Raw genomic sequence first — 19,280 nt, forward strand, 5'->3', positions numbered from 1 at the left:
TTTAAACTCCAAAAGTGCTCACCAAGCATCGTGATAATACAAAAAAAATGTGTAAGACAGACCAGAGCAGACTGGCACAATGTTATATACACAAACAACACATGCACGCACCAGTGTTGTCACTTATTACCTCAATTCTGCCTCCTTTAAATCCTTTTTTGACGTCTCTCAGGCAGATATAAAAACACCTGTGCTGGTAATTAAGTCGCCATCATGTGAAATAAAACCATCAACAAAAGCTTCACTCGCATGACGGCGCAGGTTCAACCCTCCTCCTGGTTTTAACTGTTATTATCATATTATCATATGATAATATCATAAAAATGAAATAGTTTGTCAATTATTTGGTGAATTAATTGCTTATTGCTAATTACTAAATAATTGTTTGAGAATGGTATATTGCCAAAATAATTACCTCAGTTTAACACATTCCTGAATGTTTGTTTTTTTAAATCCTATTGTAAAAAACATATTTAAGGAATTAAAATGCAGAATTTTAATATTTACAATATCATTGAAGTAATAATACAAACTCAGAAATATGAATCTTATCATAGCTGAAGAAAAAAAGCTGTTTGTTTATTTAGTTTGTTCAGGCATTCAAATCTTCCTCTTCTGATTAAAATTAATTCAATAAACTACGTACTGCACCTTTAACGTTACACAACACGTCACTGTACTTCTGTCTCCATGGAAACACCGCCCTCTGCTGGTCAGAGCCGGTGACGCACCATTTCCCACAATGCTACTGCCGCACCAGCCCGGAAGTAAGACGTTTATTGACAATATGGCCGCGGAACTGGGTTTGGATTTGGGGGAAATTTAGTTTTGACAGCAGTCGCCGGTGCTGCGTGAACATCCCGTTTCCACCTCAGGAGTGAGCGGGACAGATGCATTTGAATGAAGGGACCCGCGGACCCACGGGACGCTGTCAGTGAGCTGAGGAAACGTCCAGAGTGTCAAACCCGTCATGTCGTTTTTCAAGAGGAAAGGTGAGGAAGCTTCCCTCCTGAAGGCTGCAACGTCAACGGCAGCTAGCAGCAGGGAGAGCCCGGCAGGGGAGAGGAGAGGAGAATGGTACCGGGTGAGATGCGACCCAGTGCGGTCCGGACTGCGGCAGCAGGCTGATTACAGCGGACGGACACCGCGGTGTTCGCGGGAGCGAGTCGTCCTGCTGCCGCTGCTCACTGCAGTAACATGTTAGCTAGCTTAGCGGTGGCCTCTCTGTCCTGCCTGCCTCATCGAACCTCACGTTAGCCCGGGTCGAGTTAAATCCACCGCACTCAGCTGTCGGAGGTTTACCACTCAGACACTGTACTATTATTAACAAAACGGCTCTTCTGATTGTTAAAATAAAACTCACAATGAGCACTTTTATCTGTGATAGCCACAAGTGTCGAGCTGTGCCATGACAGCTAGCTAGCTTCATCACCTCACACAGATTTAACCAGCAAGAAAATCTGAAGACAAAGATGCAGTTAGCCATTTATATCCGACCCACAGCTGTCAGTCATCATGGACAACATGTAGTGGTCTTTATTAACACACATTTGGGCGACATGGCTCACGTCACTGAGATAGTTCAGCCCAATCTCAGCAGAAGGACGTGATTGAATTGAACCTGTCTGCCAGCAGTGGTGGTTATAATCCACAGGAGCAGGCGCAGTTTAGACAACCAGGTGAAGGAATTGTCATTGGATGAAATACAAAGTGTGTTTTTACAAATATGATTTTCTTTTTAAAGCTTTATATGTCCCTGCTTGACCTGTACTGAGCTGCATTATCTCAAGTGAAATGGTTAATCAGTGCTCCTTCCCTGTCACATTGTTTTACTGCTTTATTAGGTTCACCCAGTTCAGGCTAATTCAGTCCAACACCTCAACCTGTAACAACTTCTACCTTCACCACGGTCACACTGCTAGTTTTCATTCATACTGTCTCATTGATCCATGTTTGGGTTATTTTGAAGGCTGTAGTCGCAGTTTACTGACGTGTACCATCTTGTATTTATTGTCCACACCACTTATATCAATCAGAGTAGAATCACAGTTCAGCACCACCATCCACCACAAACTACAGCCTTCACAATGAGCAGAGAGTTGAATCCACATCTCTCTAAATCAAATTCAACAAATCTGAACCTTCAGGATTAGATCACAGCAGTTTTAGCAAAATGAATCACAACATTTTCCTCTTTTAAAAGTATCAAGCATTTTCTCTGAGCCAGGTTTCTCACAATAAGTCCGTCTCAGTGCTTCAGTAGAAAGTACACAGACAATATGTGATTGTGAAAATGGATTTCAGCTGAAGTCTGTCTGTGTTATTCAGGAAATTGGCACAGAGTCTGAACTGGCTCGCTGCTGCTCATCTTTCGGTTCGTAGATTTAGTGGCTTTTCCTCCTACAGTGGTGAAAGCAGCTGACGCAGCACAGCTTCAAAATGAGGAAATATCAGAGAGAGTGCACTCAAATACTGGAGGATGACTGACAGGAAGTCAGAGTGTTCACTGGTAAACGGCACAGTTAAACGTACGGAAGAACGTTTTGCAAATAAATAGTTGGCAATTCATTTAATAGTTGATGAATCGATTAAGATTTGCAGCTCTAGATGAGTCCTGGTGGAGCTTTTATGTCCGTAGGTGTAGCATGTAGCTGCTGTTGCTTTCTCTTTGATGGAGCTGGTTTATAATCTCTTCCCATCTTTGCTGAGCTCCCACTCTGCTGGTAATACATCAGCACAGCAAAGACTTTCAGAGCTCAGGCTGTGAAAAATCCCGACTCTTTGGACGGCCTATCAGTGCCGGCCGTCTGTGACTCTTGGCTGACACAAACAGCTCCGTCCAAAGTGTCCCGCTGAAAGAGCATCTTGTGCACCGTGTGCCCAGACCTCTTTGTAGCGCCAGTGCTTGAAAGTGATACTTAGCCCTGACCGCTCTTTGGAGAAACGGCCTAGTCTGAAGATATGAGTGATGAGTCACTCTGAGGAGTCTGCCACTGGCCACTCAGTCCGCTGCAGGCGACATACTTCATTTTTTATTTGACAGGTAGCCACAGAGCTCAGGAGCGATGCCAAGTATTTAATTGCATTTCCCCACATTGTTTTAGCTCATCTGTGAGTTTATCTTATAGTACAGACAGCAGCTCCTATAGGTGAAGCTTTCAGACAGTCAGCTCCACTCGACTTGAGCTCATAGACCGAGGTCGCAAATCTTAACGCTGACGTCCAGCATGAAAGCCTCCTCAGTCCTGTTTACTGTATAAAGAGCGGGACTGAGGGGGCTTTCACATATCGGAACACAGCCTCCCTATTTATCTCCTCATCAGTCAGCAGCAGCAGCAGCGGTGAAGCAGCTCTGCAGTAAATTTGCGTAGCGTAGCTTTTCACAGCGGCTTTGCCAGTGTATCAGTTTCCTCATTTTGTAACCAGATAGTGTGTTCCAGTCTTTTCCTGTGACACTAAGCCCACCCTGCACCTCACCCCTCAACAGATCTCATGAGCGACTTTTGTTTTGTTTGTTTTTTTCACTCGTCCTGTCTTGTGAATGAAAATGCTTTCTCCTCCTCCAGTTACAAGCTCGCTCTCATTTTTCTCCCCACAGCCAAAAGCAAAGAACCTGAGAGAGGGACAGATGCTAAAGTCAACAGAGGTGAGTTACGTCTCATCTGTGAGGATACGAAATGTTGTGGAACTGAAAATGTTTTGTGTTGGTGATAGATTCGGTGACCCTCGGCTACTTTCAGTTGTATTATCTGTGTTTTTGCTTGTCCGTGCTCTCAGAGCTGAGATTAACTTTTGCGTGGACGTGATTCAAGTAGCTCTTTGCTCAAGTCGTCTCTTGTTATGTTTGATCGCTGCTGGTTGTATTGTCACAAGGACCAGCGTTTTCACCTCGAGCTACTGAGTGAAACACAGACGGCTCACAGTCGAACACTGAGCAGTCTGTCGTCTCAAACATCTCTCGCGCCCTGAGGCCTCTGCTCTCAGACTGTGAGCTCTTTCAAGGACGCTCAGTAAAAAGACCTTTTCATAACAAGTCACACTGATGTCATGCACTCAGCCTGCTCACAGCTTTCATATCATTGTGCTTCCTTTTCTTTGTTTGGTTTTTGCCTAACGTCTGTTTTGTGCCCTCCACCCGCAGCTCCAGCCAGCCCTCACTCTCCATCACTTGGACTGAGGAACCATAATGCCATCCAGGAGGCTGCCGGGCCGAGCCATGTGGCCATCAACGCCATCTCCGCCAACATGGACTCGTTTGCCCGCGGCCGCACCGCCATCCTCAAGAAACAGCCGAGCCACATGGAGGCTGCACACTTTGGAGATCTCGGTACGCAGTCTGCACTCATGTGTCTGTATACTGTTTTTTTTTATGAGAACATATAAAGTCACAACCAAACATTTGATTATATAGATAACTAAAGAGAATTTGAATTAGATGTAAATCAGGATTTAGAGTTCCTCAATTAAAAAACAAAAAACAAAAGTTATCATACATGTATAACACCAGAATCAGCCCATAAATGAGGAAGTCACCTTTCTGATTGTTTCTTCTTACTTGTGTATCAAGTTCAGAGTCAGAAATGCACCAGAAAACCACTGCAGTGTTAAATAAATACCCATGACAGCTGCAAAGTAATTTGACCAGGGAATAAATGTTGATTATATCTTTTCCAACTAAGAACAAAAGCCAGATGAGGAGTATTTTGTTTGCTAGTCAACCAATCTGTAAGTGATGGCAGGTGACATTCTGTCTTTCATTTGGACCATTAATTCACAATAATTTGTCTTAGATGTGGAATCATAAAAACATGCCCTTAATACTTCACCAGTCTTTTTTGCCTGAGGAGTGACTGAAATGAATAATTCATTATCAAAACAGTTGCTTACTTAAATATTTGTTTTGAGTATTTCATTTCCATTCTCACGTCACTGAAAGAAAACAGGAAAAGGAGAATAATGCGATGAGTAAATACGTGAAATACAGCCTGTGTGCAGGGTAATGATAAAAGAACAACACACTGATGCAAAGGAAATGAATAAGAAGTTACCTTGATAATATGAAAATAATTTAAAAAACAAAAAGGTGAGGTGTCATGATTTAAATTTTAAATCGAGAGTCATTTGAAGTGAGAATTCAGTTTCACTTATTAAAAGCGAAAAGCAGGATTGTTTTTTCTCAATTTATTATCTAAATTTGACCGTCTGGACTTAATTTGCTACATTCCTCCACAACATATGGCGCTTACATAACTTTTCTTTACAAATCAAGACTTGACTGCCACACCATGAAACAGCCGTCAGAGCAAAAATACATTTTCAATCAGAAAAGTGGAAAAAATCATGAGTTTACAACTGAAAGTCTTATTGAACTGTGGACACAATTCACGCCTGTTTGCTTAATAAGCTGCTGTTTAACCTACTGGGAATAATAACAGCTGTAGTAGCTGCAGTATGCCAAGTGTGTGACTCTTGCATCATTAAGTTGGTGCAAACGGCGGCTTGTGCAAGCGGCGACGACTCTCAGACTAATCCTGTGTGAGGCACGCGCCTGAGTGCACGCTTCAGTTTTGACAAACATTTCAGAGCCTGTCAGGATAACGACGGCCTTACGCGGTCACATGGTGGAGAGACGGCTCCTCCCTTCAGTCAGACGTAGGCTAAAATTAGCTTCCTGTGTGTGCCATGATACAATGTTGTGTGGCAGACGTGATAAACGACAGTGACGACAGGAACCGTACGAGCAAGTTGTCTGGAGAATAGCTGGGCTGAGTCAGAGGCAGGTGGAGGAACCTGTGCTGCAGCCGGGACAACAACACCTGAGTACAACACACCGAGCCGCCAGCGAGTCCCGAGGAGAGGCGTGAACAGGCGGAGCACAAAGGAAGGAAGTTAGGTGGGTCAGTTGTAATGATAGCTCACAGGCACAGTGGAGCTGGAAGGAGTTCAGAGACAAACAGGTCAGTGGCCTGTTGGAGATGACAGAGTGGATGTAGCACACGTCGTAACAGAACTCGACGGCCTCTCAAAAGACATGCAAATGAGGCTTTTTGATGATCTGATGCGGACAGCTGCTGCGCTGCACGGTTTGATTTGAATGGCTCTCAGTGTTAAGTTTCTCCTCGCCTGTGTGATCTGAAGGAATCTGAAGAGTGTGATTGATAAGCACCTCACACCGGCTGACATCTTTTTGAAGCGCTTTCAAAGGGCAGACGCGACTCCAGAAAGCTTCCGCCCACACAGCAGCTGATGTGCTCTGATTCATAATCCTAATTCATAAGTCTGCTTGTTTATTTTGTTTTCTGGGAGTGTGTGTTTGTACTTGCAGTCTCTCAGGATGACGGATGTTATTCAAACAGATGTGAAGTTAAACAATACGGCATCCCAACAGGAGTGGGATTTGTCCCAGTGATCAGATGAAACTGGAGTTTTTGGGACTGTCAAAGGTTCCTTTGGGTGCTCAAGTCATTTGCTGACCACCTCATACACGCTGCATGACTGACCAAACACCCAGACGTAGTTTGACTTGTGATTCTGCAAAGTCTGGTTCAAATCATCTGTGAAATTGCAAAGGCTAAGGCCACAGAGAGCTGGAAATTCACAAGACATCAAAACAAATATCCAGGAGTTTAGATTCAGCTCACGTCGGCCTCCAGTCTGGACTACATTTTCTGTTGAAGTGGGAGAGCTAAACACGGCAAATCCACTTCTTTATCTTTCACTTCATGCTGCAGCTCCCGTCAATACACTGCTCATTTTATCTTCCTTCTGGCTCGAGTGTTGAAAGCTTTGAATAATAGAGAGTGAAGTGCTCGGTCTGTTATTAAAGTTGAATATGTCTGTGTGCTTAAAGGCAATGTAAATCTTGAGTAATATGAATGCAGCGACTTTCTCGCAACCTTGTATAGTGTCTGTAGCTCCAGGGCTGCAACTATTTACCTTTCAGATGAATTATATTAGAATGTTTCCACTTTAAGTAATTTGTGGTTATTTTCTTAAGCTGCCTTCCCTTTTTTCCCTTTTCTTCTTGCTTGAAACACACTGTTTTGTAAAGCGAGTTGATGGATGACCTGCGTGTGTGTCTGTATGTTCCAGGTCATTCCAGTGTGAACTATCAGCCTCAGGAGACCCGCTCTCGGCTGTCCAAGACGGTGGACCATGTCCTCCGGGACAATATCGCGATACCCCATTATATGCATTTCATGGAGCGACGGGGCGCCGACCACCTGGTTCGGTTCTGGCTGGAGGCCGAGAGTTTTCGCTCCACCAGCTGGTCGCGGGTCCGAGCGCACAGCCTGAACTCTGTCAAACACAGCTCGTTGGCCGAGCCCGTCCCCGCCTCCTCGGATGGCTCGGAGCTCCGGGAGCTCGGACGGTACACTCCCAGCACCCTCTCCAGGGACAGTAGCATCGAGGGCCCCGCGGTGCAGACGGAGCAGCGGGACCCCTCCAGCACAGAAGCGGGCCTGAGACCCGGCACTCCTCGAGCAGACACTCCCAGCAGGCAGGCGCCCTCCAGGACTGGGACGCCTGTCAAGGGGCAGTCCAGCAGCACCCTGCGAGACCTCTCGGACAAGCTCATGAAGAGTGAGTCACCTTCAAACACAACTTTCTCTTTATGTTTATTTAAGAGGTTTTTAATTTTCAGTGTACAGTCAGCGGGCTGCTACTGCTCAACTGATTCATTATTAATGTCTTTAATCTGGGAAGCAAATTTTTAAAATTATTATGAAAGGAAACTTTTAATTGATTTACTGTTGAAGTTAATTTAAGAATTGTTTTCAAGTCTTTTACATGGAGCGACATTAAGCGTGTTTCCATCCAACCCTTTCTTAAAGCACACAAGGTAATCCGCAGCGTACCTGAGCACATTTGACCCCTAAAGTCCAGTTTGTGTGACTGGCGTGAGCTCTGTACTGTAACCTTCCTAAATGAAAACACAAAACAGACACTCAGCATATCTTCATCATGTTTCCACCATTTGAGGTTCGACTGATGCTCTTAACTCCTGAAGTTTGCATAACAGTCGTGGGTGGAAACTAAAACATGAATTAGTCAAACAGTAATTAACGTTGCTGTTTTCCAGGGATGGTTGAGAGGAATTTTTCTGTCTGCTGTTGATTTAACTCTTAACTTTCTGTGTTATTGTTTGTTTAAATGTGTCTTACAGCAGCAGTAACATGCACTGTGTGTACTTTGGATGAGTAATTAGAAGTTGTCTCTGCTGTCCTCTTGTTTGTGTAAAAATACATTCAGCCTCAGTTGATTTGAAGCGTCAGCAGTCTGAATCATACAAAACACAAAGCAGCCTTTTCAGTCTTTGTGATTTACTTCCACTTGTTTTGAGTGGATCTCTTTTCAGCCAGTACAGACAGGAGGAGCAGTCGTGGTAATAATGCACATGGATATGTTGAGTGTTGTTTTCAGAACCGATCCTTTCATCCTCGCATCACTGGATGATCAGCTATTTGTCTGTATTTTATTCAGGTATAGAGAAAGATGCGGTGACCATCTTCACTAAGTACATCTCTCCAGATGCTGCGAGGCCGATCCCCATCACAGAGCAGATCAGAAACGACATAGTTGGTAAGACGCGGCCCTCGTCCGCAGAGATTTACCGTCACGTGCTCTGCTTTCAGTCACAACAACTGAAAGTCGTCCATCTTTAAATGCTAGTCTCTAGTGCAATAATGTCTTCTCCCTGTGTAGCTAAGATATGTGGAGAGGACGGCATGGTGGACCCAAACTGCTTTGTCATCGCGCAGTCGGTCGTCTTCTGCATCTTGGAGCAACAGTGAGTTTCTGTCTGTTGGTAGTCTAGAGGAGATAATTCTCCCGCTGTGGTGTTTTGACACAAAGATTGAAGCGCAACCGGTGTCCTTTGTCAGTTTCTCCGCCTTGACATCTTCTCGAGCGGCTGCATTCATCTTCCACTTGTTCCTTCATTTCCAGGCACTTTAGTGAATTCCTGCGGAGCCATCATTTCTGTAAATACCAGATTGAAGTGTTGACGAGCGGCTCTGTGTTCCTGGCTGACATCTTGTTCTGTGAGTCAGCGCTCTTCTACTTCTCTGAGGTGAGTGGGCCCAGCGGTTCACAAAACACCACTGACTCACTGAGGCGTCCTTTTGGTTTTGTTCTTTTTTACCCACAAACTGCCTCCTCTTCTGTTAGTTTGTTCATCTACCGTGTTCACAGAAGCCCGAATATAATGGAACATTACAACATGACAAAACAAAATCTTTTGCATGCTCTGTATGTTTGTTCTAATGTTACCAAAATGACAGTTAACACCAGAACTGTATATTGCCTTCTCTCTGCAGTACATGGAAAAGGAGGAGGCGATGAATGTACTGCAGTTCTGGTTGGCAGCAGACAACTTCCAGAACCAGCTCGCAGCTAAAAAGGGCCAGTATGACGGCCAGGAGGCTCAGAACGATGCCATGATCCTCTACGACAAGTAGGTGTCCACTCCAAAACACCCGGTTATGAGAATAGTTAACACGAGCGTGTGACTAGTTCTGCTGAACAGCTGCAGTCCTGACCACACAGTAATGTTCTCAGGCTAACCGGCTGTCTTTGGGCTGAACTCGGATTGTTTCGTGGGTACGATGAAGCAGAAACTCTTCAAACCGAGAACATTTAACCTCCTGATTAGCAGGTTAGCTTCAGTGGAACAGATCAAATCGCTGCTGCAGGATCCCTGTGTGAACAAAAGAGTCTACGATGAAGTGAAAAGTAAAACAGTGCGGTAGATATTTTAATGGATCAGTTGAGACGCTTTTGCTGTTAAAGAAAGCCTCTAACGAACAGAGGGGATAGTTTCTGACAGTAAATACATAATGACAGTCATAACTGCACTTTAACTGTGCAAACATGATTTAATTCCCGTCAGGAAGCCCTGGGTGTGGAGGCTCCTCTGCTCGCACTCCATCACTGCAGCTCAGAAAGACTCGATGTGACACTGTGATGATAATTGGAAATTAAAACTATACCCACTGTTTTCTTTTATGAGGAAAACAAACCACACGCTGTTAATTAGTTCCTGTGATTATAAATGCAACATTTTCAATCAGATCGACCTCATCAGGCGCTTCTTCTCTTTTTCTCTCTGCTCCAGCAGCCGTCTTCAACTTTAAAATGTGCATCACATGAAAAATACTCTATTACTTTATCAGTTATATATCTATTTATACTCTATCACTTTATATCCATTACTATATCTAGTGTGCCAACAGCTTCTTATTGTCTTCTCACTCGCATGAATTCACTCACAGCTGAACAGGAAAACCAGGAAGTAACAGATATGGTTGATGCTCAGCTTCCTAATTATTAGTTATTAATCAGGATCAGTGATGTCAGGTTAACCCAAAGAGAGCTCACTGAGCTTGATCCATCGTAGTGGAACGTGAAACCAAAAGTAACCAGATCAAATGTACAACGTCTCAAAACTGCAAACCTTGGTTCGGACTCTCTTAGTCGCCACTTCAGCCTCATTTTAAGATACAAATCCTTCAGTAACTTCTTGAGGTTTCCTTTGAACTTGCACTGCATTTGTGTTTTGACTAAACTCTTCATGAGGTGCCTCTGTCGTTCACTCCTCTGTTTCCTCTCCAGGTATTTCTCACTCCAGGCCACCAACCCTCTGGGCTTTGGCGACTCCGTGCGGATGGAGATCGAGTCGAACATCTGCCGAGAGGGCGGGCCACTCCCCGACTGTTTCACCACTCCGCTCAGACAGGCCTGGACGACCATGGAGAAGGTCAGAGTCTTATTATGTTTCCTCTTAAACGTAGAAAACATTTAAAACATTATTTATATATTAATTACCTGCATGAACTGATTTCTTGACTTTAATGAGGTTCAGTGTTGTAACTCACTGTCGAATCGTCATATTACTCCACTGACAAATGCACCTGAGCTTATTTAATGAAATGAGGGCTGAACGCAGTTGTTAGCATATAAAGGTCAGTAGCAAACCTTTGTACCAGCCATATATCATGGAGCTCATTATTCTCTAACAGAGTTCACCGTGTTTTGCGTTCGTTCAGGTCTACATGCCGGGCTTCCTGTCCAGCAACCTTTACTACAAATACCTGAGTGACCTCATCAACTCGGTGCGGGCAGATGAGTTTGTGAATGTCAGCGCTCCGGGTCAGGGCGGGCCCGTGGACAACGACCGGTCCAGTTCAAATGCCAGCGAGGGCTCGCAGACGCAGGTGACCCCAAACTCGAACCCACATCCTCAACCTCCTGCTCCCCTGACTGCTGACATTTAGACCTGTTCCGCCTCATTACGTGATTAACGAAGAGATTTTTCTTAATGCCAAATGGACGTGATCATCTTTAACAATGTTGCCTGTTACAGTATAATGCTGCACAACATTCAGTCCGTGGTTTCGTCTCTACAGCAGGGCGCCAAAAGGGCAGCGATCAAGATCCTGAAAAACTTTGACGAGGCGATCACGGTGGACGTCGCCAGCCTCGACCCGGAGTCTTTGTACCAGCGGCCGTATGCTGGGTGAGTTTAACGGGTCAGATGTGTTGACACACAGAAACCATGTGAAGGTAGAGTTAATGTAACAGGGCGGCATCTAACCATGTCACTTCATTATCGATTTTATGATGAATCCATTAATCTCTTTGGTCTACGACTGAACAGTGAATCCAATTATTGTGCAAAATCCAAATCGCAAGAAACTGCAAATGTCTGCTAAAGATGAAACGTGTGACAAACTGCAGTTCAGCAGAGGGGTTCTGGTCTGCACAGCTGCTTCTCCAGTTGTAAGAAAACATGTTTGTTCCCCAACAAACCACATTATTGATCATTCCCAGAAACTGTGAATCATAACGCAATCGCAAAATGAATCTCAGTATGAGTTTTTTGACAATATCGTGCAGTTCTAGTTCGGTAATTCAGTGAAATCTTCAGTTAGCTTTTTTTTGTCCAACCAACAGTCCAGAACTCCAGACTCGGTGACGAACACAACCAGCAAATGCTCGCAGTTAAAAAGCTTGAACCAACAAATGCTTGACGTTTTGGCCTGAAAATCAATTGATTGTTACGAGTAAATTGAGGAAATCCACTGTTAACATGTTGTGAAACAAATTAGAGACGCACCAAGAGGAGCTATTATTATTATTATTATTATTATTATTGTTATTATTAATATTATTATTATTAATATTATTATTATTATTATTATTATTATTATTATTATTATTATTATTATCACTGTTATTGTTCTTGTAAAGTTCAAGAGTAGGAAGGAGGTGAAGCGATTTGTGAACCACCAGTTGTCTTTAAACCGTCTGAATCTGTATTTTAAATCATCTCTTTAAATGTACTCGTCTTTGATCTTATTATCCTTTTGCTAAGCTGCCATGTTTGTCTTCATGCGTCTCCTCTGTCCCGTCAGAAGGATGACGTTCGGGAAGGTGAATGAGATGGGCCAGTTTATCAGGGAGGCAGAGCCGGAGCCCGACGTGAAGAAATCCAAAGGTGTGACCGACTGGCTCTCTCTCCTTTCTACCTGTCAGCCTCTTCTTTGTCCCTTTATTTCCTCTGAGTCTTTGCGCTCTCTGTCACATTCGATATCATTGCTTTTTGTGGGGAAAATAAAATAAAAACATCTACTGTACTCCCGTGAATATAAAGCTCATGTAGCTGCTGCTCCTGTTGTCCTCACAGCTCCGACTCTTCTGAAATATTAAAGAACCGTTTCCTCCGCTGCTCTTTAGATCCAACAACATGCAGAATCGTTCTGTATCATATCAAAGAGTGACTTCACCTGGACTGGAATATATTAACTCACCTCGAGGAAGTCAAATGTAACCTGCAGTTTGGTGGCAGAGATTCATTGATGATTTCACTGATGCAGCCGCTCCTCTCCTCTCGTTTAGGTTCCATGTTTTCTCAAGCCATGAAGAAATGGGTGCAAGGCAACTCTGACGAGGTGAGGCCGCAGCGTGTTCAAATATTCATAACGACTCGGCTCTCGGTGGCGTGTACCCAAATTCACTTTGTGACCCGAGTCCATGACAAATGATTTATTAAAGAGGGTATTTTAAGGTGAACAGGGGTCACATGTTTAACTGATATCACCCTGAATCTTCCTCATTCGGTTACTCACGTTAAGACAGTTAATTGTGTATTGCAAGTTTTCTAAAATGTCACGTTTATGGTGCAAATTGAGAACTGTCTAATCTGAAATGTGCTATTTTGTTTTGTCTCCTTATGTCAACATAAAAGAGCGTTTTTGTTGTTGTTTTTTTTTAATTATTTGGACTTTTTCCCTTCTTGGAGTTCGGTGGTCCTTCTCTGCTTCAGCAGCCGTTAAATAAAACCCATACCTACCGAATCTTATGAATAGAATTTTCTATAAATCAGGCTATGAATGATATATGAGCAAACCTCTCTGCAGAAACCTTCAGAAGTTAGATGAGAATAAAACTGCAAAGTTGCTACTAAAAGCTACTGAAGTGGAGACTTCTGGGAGGAGTGAAACTGAAGAAATATATATAAATGGTCGAGACTTTTTCTTTCTGTCCCGTCCTACATTGATATAATTGGCTCATGAAGAAAAACTCGAAATAATAAACATCTAAATGTGTATTTTGGACTTTTTCCCTTCGACTGGACCAACAGAATGGGCGTGAAATAAACAAAACAGTGTTTTTATCCGTGGTGTTTCCCCTTAAAGTCTGCAGTGAGTCATTATCTGTGTTTGGCTCTTCTTCCCTCCAGGCTCAGGAGGAGATGGCGTGGCAGATCGCCAAGATGATTGTCAATGACGTCGTCCACCAGTCAAACCACGACAGCCCGGGCAAGTCCACCAAGGTACTGAACCTCGCTCTGTGGTCTGTTTTTCTTTCTGTGATGGCGTGTGGATTGGCTGCAGTCCTTCTCTAAGCGTGCTCTGTTGTCTGTCTGCAGTTATGACCCCGCTGAGGAGGAACCAAAGGACTGTCGCTCCCTGCGGACGCTGGCCGAGCCCGTGACGAGCTGATCGCGGACCGTAATCACCTCACAACAAACTGAGTTACTCTTAGAGCGAACAAGGCATTTTATCACCTCCCCAACCGCAGTGTGTAAGTGTGTGTGTGTGTGTGAGAGAGAGAGAGAGAGAGTCGGTGAGTGATTGTTCACCTGTACGTCATGGTTCCAATCTTCCAACTCCATAACACTATAAAGGTGCGCGTGTAGTCTGTCAACGTAAAAGCCAAGCGCTCACATCCGGCTGGAGGAAGTCACTCCTGGTGCAGGAAGCGTTCTACATGATGCTGGAGGAAAAGAAACGGCTGCGTCGCTGTCGCCGCACTGTCTGGATAACGCCTCACCTGCGGAGGATGTGACAAAGACCGAACAACCTTCGCTCCCTCATGACGCGCCTCCCCACACCTTTTATAACCATTCCTTTGTTTCTAGACGAGCGTCTCTCTCTTAAGGGTCGGCCGCTCGAGGCTTAAAGCAGATGTACAGTTTTTTGCAAAACGACGCTTCCCCTCAGCCTGCCTGGAGTAGTTTTGTCTGATGTGGCCGTTTGACGTACTGTAGAGCGCCTGGAAACGTGACAATGAAACGGAGGGAGAGTTGATTCAGTTCTCGGACTGGCTGACCTGCTATATGAACCTCCTGGCACCTTTACAGAGCGTAGAAGAAGAAAAAACTCTCCTAATGAACTTAAGAGCTCCAGTTGTGTTGGAAAACTCCAAACTCCATGTCGTAAATGTTCTATATATATAAATATATATGTAGATTTCTGGTTTACCCCATATGATAATGTTAGTCTCATTTTTTTATGGTGATCGCTGTTTGTTTTTGTTTTTTTTTTAAATGCATCGCTGACACAAACTTCAGTGATGATCAGACTGTTCAACTGGAAAATGTGCTCAGTAAATTAAACCTTCTTTTTTAAAATTTTATTTGTTTTGAGCCTTACCAAGATGTGGAACAGAACCAGAAGAGACTCTTGGTACTATGTACCACTAATGTTTTCTGACATGTATGTGTACTTAATCTATAATATATTTAAATTGTGTTTGATTTAAATACATATATTATGAAATGTTTTTTGTCTGTCCTCTTTTTTTCCCCTTTGATTTATTTTAGCTGAATTGTTTTTTGGGTTTTGTTTATGTCACTGTGGATTCAGCCCACTGTAGGCTTTGGTTATTTTTAATACATAAACGTGTTTTATGCTAACAGGCATTATGAATTTTAGCATTTTCATAAACATTAATGAAGTTATGTGGGAAAAGCAGTTTCATGGTGGCCTATTATCACCTGTGACCAGCTGGGGGCGATGTTGGCTGTATGTCAGGGTATACAAAAAATAAATAGGGGGGACAAAACATGAAAAAGTGTCTGCAGCTGAAGACAAATCCACAAATTGTAAAGTGCAGCTCAACCCAAAGGGCCCAAATGTCACTTTAAGTCAAGTCTAAAGCATTTAAATCCTGGATTCAGGTGTCAGTGTTGTAGTCGACTCCCGCTGTGTGACGTGTAACATCAGCTCACATCGTTCAACATAACTTAAAAACTTGAATTATCGTTCATTTAATTTTTAAAAAGTGCGTATTTTAAGGAGAAATCATGTTCATGCTAATTAGCAACAATGCTACATCCTGTTTGAAGCCTCACGAGCTCAGACCGAGGCTCACCTGCACGTGCAGAGGCAACGCCCACCTCGACACTAACGGGGGTCCCTGTCCCCGAGCTCTGATTGGCTGAGACGCTGAACGCTCTCTCTCGTGTCCGTGCGGCCGTGAACGCACCAGTAATGACTTTAAACTTGTACATGTTGATGCTGAAAAAGAAAAAGTGTTTTGTTTGGCGGACAGTATTAAAGTGAGATTAAAAACGTTTAATGAATAAAGTCATATACTGTTTTTTATCACCACCGTGTTTCTTTCTGTCTTCATCACTGGACACTGGGCGCTGAGAAGGTGAAAGGTGCGTTTAGATCTCTACCTGAAGCCTGTTCTGTCAAGGTAAACAGAGTCAGCACGCAAAACACAGGAAGCGTACATGTGGTTTTCACAATAAAAGCATGGTTAAATAACAAGTTGGGTTTCTGACCACAAGCCTGGAGTAAAAACACATTTCCCACCAATTACATACTTGACCAGACTGTCAGTGTTCACTGTTGCATTCTCCAGATTCCTGAGCAAGTCTCATTACGTGCTGAAGGTGGTGTTGTTGTGGGCGGGTGTCAGAACCTGCTGGTCCACCTGGATAATTTGTTATCATCGTGTTTAAACTTGCCGGTGTTGACAAAGGTGTAATATATTATTACACAATGCAATATCATTTAATGACACCCAAAATACATGAAGACGTTTTTTCATCCATCTGATTATATTCTTCTATGTAAGCTTGTGGAAGTGCAGGCCTACACATCGATGAATTACGTCTGTAAAAATCTCACCAGGCTTTATAGAGTGATCACATAATTACAAAGTTGTTGTTCCTGTTGATTTAGTATGCAGTCTATCAAAATTTGTTTCAGTGATATCAAGTGTATTCTATTTTAAATTGGTACACCGCTGATTTCATTGTGATAAACTAATTGTATAAAGACGTTAAAGAGGAAAACCAGGCTTGATGACATAAAATGTCGTGGTCAGTCATAATTCAAAATCTGCTCAGAAATAATTCAGAGTGTGATTAAAACTTCAGACTGATGAAATGGAGAGTAAACCTCGTGAGATAAAAAGGCATGATTATTAGCTAAAAAGTCAAATATTAGTTAAAAAATGCATATTTTTGAACATTAAAAGTAATAATCAAATTTTAATGTTAATTATCAGTGAAAAAGTCATGATTATTAATTAAAACATCACAAATAGAGTGAAAAGTAATAAGTATTAGTTAAAAGGTCAATTATTAGTTAATAGATCATACTTATTAATCAAAAAGTCAATTATTTGAAAATCATAATTAGTTGAAAAGTCACAATTATGACTCAACATTTATAGTGATAACCTAATGAGAATAATTCTGTCAGACTTCATAAAGCGTCATCACACATTAATATATGCTCACTGCACTTATAACTATTTTAAAACACACTCCTCGTTCAGCTGTCGAGGCTCGTAGGTGAACGCAGCGCCTCCTCTCTGAGAGCTTTACTTTGAAAATAACAGCCGGAAGTAAACACCTTAACCGTCTCCAGCTTGACGGTGTCCAGACGCACAGACGCGGAGCCGCTGCGGTCCGTGCGGAGGCAGAGAGTGTTCGGACGGGAGCAGAGCTGAGCTGAGCGGCTCCAGGACGGTTCGTGTGTGTTCTGGTGGGTCTGAGCGGAACCTGCTCCTCCACCTGCTCCTCCACCTGCTCTGATATGACAGCAGCGCACCCGGGTTTGGGTGTGACAAACATCTCGTGTCACATCTGGGCTCGTCTCCAGGCTGCGTGGAGACGCGGGTGACTTGACTCTGGTCTGCGCCGCCGTCCCTCCTCCCTCCTCCTCCCTCCTCCTCCCTCCTCCCGGCTCATGTGTGTTGGACGTGTTCAGAGTGGGTTCTGTCGGTCCGGAGCGGATGTTGTTCTGGACGCTGCCCCTGTGGATGTCCAGTGATTTACGCGCTGATGTCAGAGGGGCTGCAAGTTGAAGTCCTGCTCTTGAAGGTGTGAGCTCACAAATGCATTCGCTCCTGGGCCGGGAGAAGAAAGAAGAAGAAGCCGGGTTTGGGTTCGAGCTGGGTCTGTCTCCGGGCTCTGTGCCCCACGCTGCCACCATGTTCAGCTGTGTGGGCTGCTTCTGGGTGCTCCTCTCCTCCGCTCTGGTCGCCGTGTGCAGCTTCAGCTTCATCTCTCCTGCCTGGATTGTTAAGGACCAGCTGAGGAACAGCCACCACCAGCAGAACCAGCACCACCAGCACCACCACCACAACAACAACAAGGACTCCGTCAGCTTCGGCTTGCTGTGGCACTGCTCGGAGTCTCTGGACCACATGTACCGGTGCTACACCTTCGGGGGACTGGGCAAATTCGCAGAGATCCCCTCCAGCTCCTGGCAGGTAGGGTCACCACACACACACACACACACACACACACACACACACACACACACACACACACACACACACACACACGTCAGCCACATGTGGGTGGAGGTGATCCAGAATGAAAAGAGCAAAAAAAAAAAACCAACAAATAATTCAGCTTCCAAAGTCTAATTACTGCGTTTAATCAAAGAAAATTACACCTGATGAGAAAACTGCTCCTGATTAGAGACGTTCAATCAAAGAAGCTGATTGTGCAAATTTCCACTCAGGTGACCCGTGACGCTCATTAATCCGTCCTGTTTGCAGAACCTCATTCGATTGTCCACATATTTAAGAAATCCAGGTGACAGAAGCTGCAGGGCCTCCGGGTCCACTGACACGACCAGGCGCGTCCTCAGGTTTTCACCTCCTCCCTCCCCAAAAACAGAACCACACACATTTGGACCGGTGCTGTGGGAGAAGTGATTCATTGATCCAGTGCGTGGGATCACACAGAGCAGCATCTGCAGCACAGCATGGCAGACACACATCAAAGCTGTGAAAGTGGCACCGGGCTTGGCGGGGCCCTCCTCCACCGATCAGAACCCCCCCACACACACACACCAACCAAGCAGGGATTTCAATTTCCACCCTTTTATTTTTTTTCTTTTGTCAGATTGAACCCGGTCAGGGAGTGTGTGAGCTCTTCGGACCTCACAATTCAATCTCCCCACCTGCGGTGGAAACACCTGCGCAGTTACATCCAACGACAATCACACTCAGGAAAATGGAGGGTTGAGAGTTTGATGGATCAGCTTGACTCGGGGGGGAAAGTTGTGGGAAGTGATGGAGACGCTCTGCTTTGGAGAGTCTGAATGCTTGTTAGAGCAGAAAACAGTCGGCCTTGTTGGGAGACTTGTGTCTGCTGGTGCTCACTATTCATGTAAGTAGGGATGATTTCCTCCTCACCACAGGCTGTTTGGACCCCCCCGACAGAAGGAAGGCTGCTACAGTGAGCGAGTCACCTCTGGAGTTATGATTTATGTATGAAGGGAATTAGCATTTGAAAGGGAGATATTAATAAGTGGCTGCTTGTGTAATTGTGGCGCAAAGAGGGGAAGAATGCGGCGCCTGGATTTCTGTGCGCAGGACTGAGACTGTGACGCGTTTAGCTAATTTGGCTGAAATCAGCAGTTAGTTAGCCGGTTGTCAGAGAGTCGATTAGTGTCTCTTCCTCCTCTCAGTGTGTTAGCGAGCGCGCGGAGCCACACTTGTTATTACGGCGGTGAACC

At 44.2% G+C, this 19,280-nt stretch overlaps 2 protein-coding genes across 6 annotated transcripts in view; both read left to right on the plus strand.

The window, feature by feature from the left end:
- Positions 1 to 703: 703 nt before the first annotated feature.
- Positions 704 to 15,069, plus strand: akap10 (A kinase (PRKA) anchor protein 10). 4 transcript variants are annotated; one of them, XM_037118775.1, is made up of 15 exons: positions 704 to 992; positions 3,599 to 3,646; positions 4,142 to 4,327; positions 7,093 to 7,584; positions 8,485 to 8,583; positions 8,707 to 8,791; positions 8,950 to 9,073; positions 9,321 to 9,457; positions 10,615 to 10,759; positions 11,049 to 11,216; positions 11,412 to 11,518; positions 12,420 to 12,499; positions 12,901 to 12,953; positions 13,745 to 13,837; positions 13,934 to 15,069. In XM_037118775.1, exons 1-15 carry the CDS (start codon positions 971 to 973, stop codon positions 13,937 to 13,939), a joined length of 1,845 nt encoding a protein of 614 aa, XP_036974670.1. In that variant the 5' UTR covers positions 704 to 970; the 3' UTR covers positions 13,940 to 15,069. The 4 variants fall into 4 exon arrangements, with proteins under 4 accessions (XP_036974670.1, XP_036974667.1, XP_036974666.1 ...); XM_037118772.1 differs by having other exon boundaries at positions 705 to 992; positions 11,409 to 11,518; XM_037118771.1 differs by having other exon boundaries at positions 706 to 992; positions 12,417 to 12,499.
- Positions 15,070 to 15,935: 866 nt separating this feature from the next.
- Positions 15,936 to 19,280, plus strand: part of LOC119030856 (transmembrane protein 211) — a 93,359-nt gene continuing 90,014 nt past the window's right edge. For both annotated transcript variants that reach the window (XR_005078438.1, XM_037118778.1), the window contains exon 1: positions 15,936 to 18,021. Coding sequence is in view for 1 of the 2 variants with exons in the window: in XM_037118778.1 (XP_036974673.1) it covers positions 17,644 to 18,021 (378 nt within the window). In the remaining variant the exon portion in view is untranslated. The remainder of the gene's footprint in view (positions 18,022 to 19,280) is intronic.

The sequence above is a fragment of the Acanthopagrus latus genome, chromosome 13 (genome assembly GCF_904848185.1).
Source record: "Acanthopagrus latus isolate v.2019 chromosome 13, fAcaLat1.1, whole genome shotgun sequence".
In the NCBI taxonomy this organism is placed as follows: domain Eukaryota; kingdom Metazoa; phylum Chordata; class Actinopteri; order Spariformes; family Sparidae; genus Acanthopagrus; species Acanthopagrus latus.

What these genes read in the sequence shown, in the direction of transcription:
- akap10 (XM_037118770.1), top strand. Translation starts at nt 971, where the DNA reads ATGTCGTTTTTCAAGAGGAAAG. An exon ending in CGCTCTTCTACTTCTCTGAG is followed by an intron (nt 9,074 to 9,320) that starts GTGAGTGGGCCC and finishes TTCTCTCTGCAG; the next exon opens with TACATGGAAAAGGAGGAGGC. An exon ending in CCTGGACGACCATGGAGAAG is followed by an intron (nt 10,760 to 11,048) that starts GTCAGAGTCTTA and finishes GCGTTCGTTCAG; the next exon opens with GTCTACATGCCGGGCTTCCT.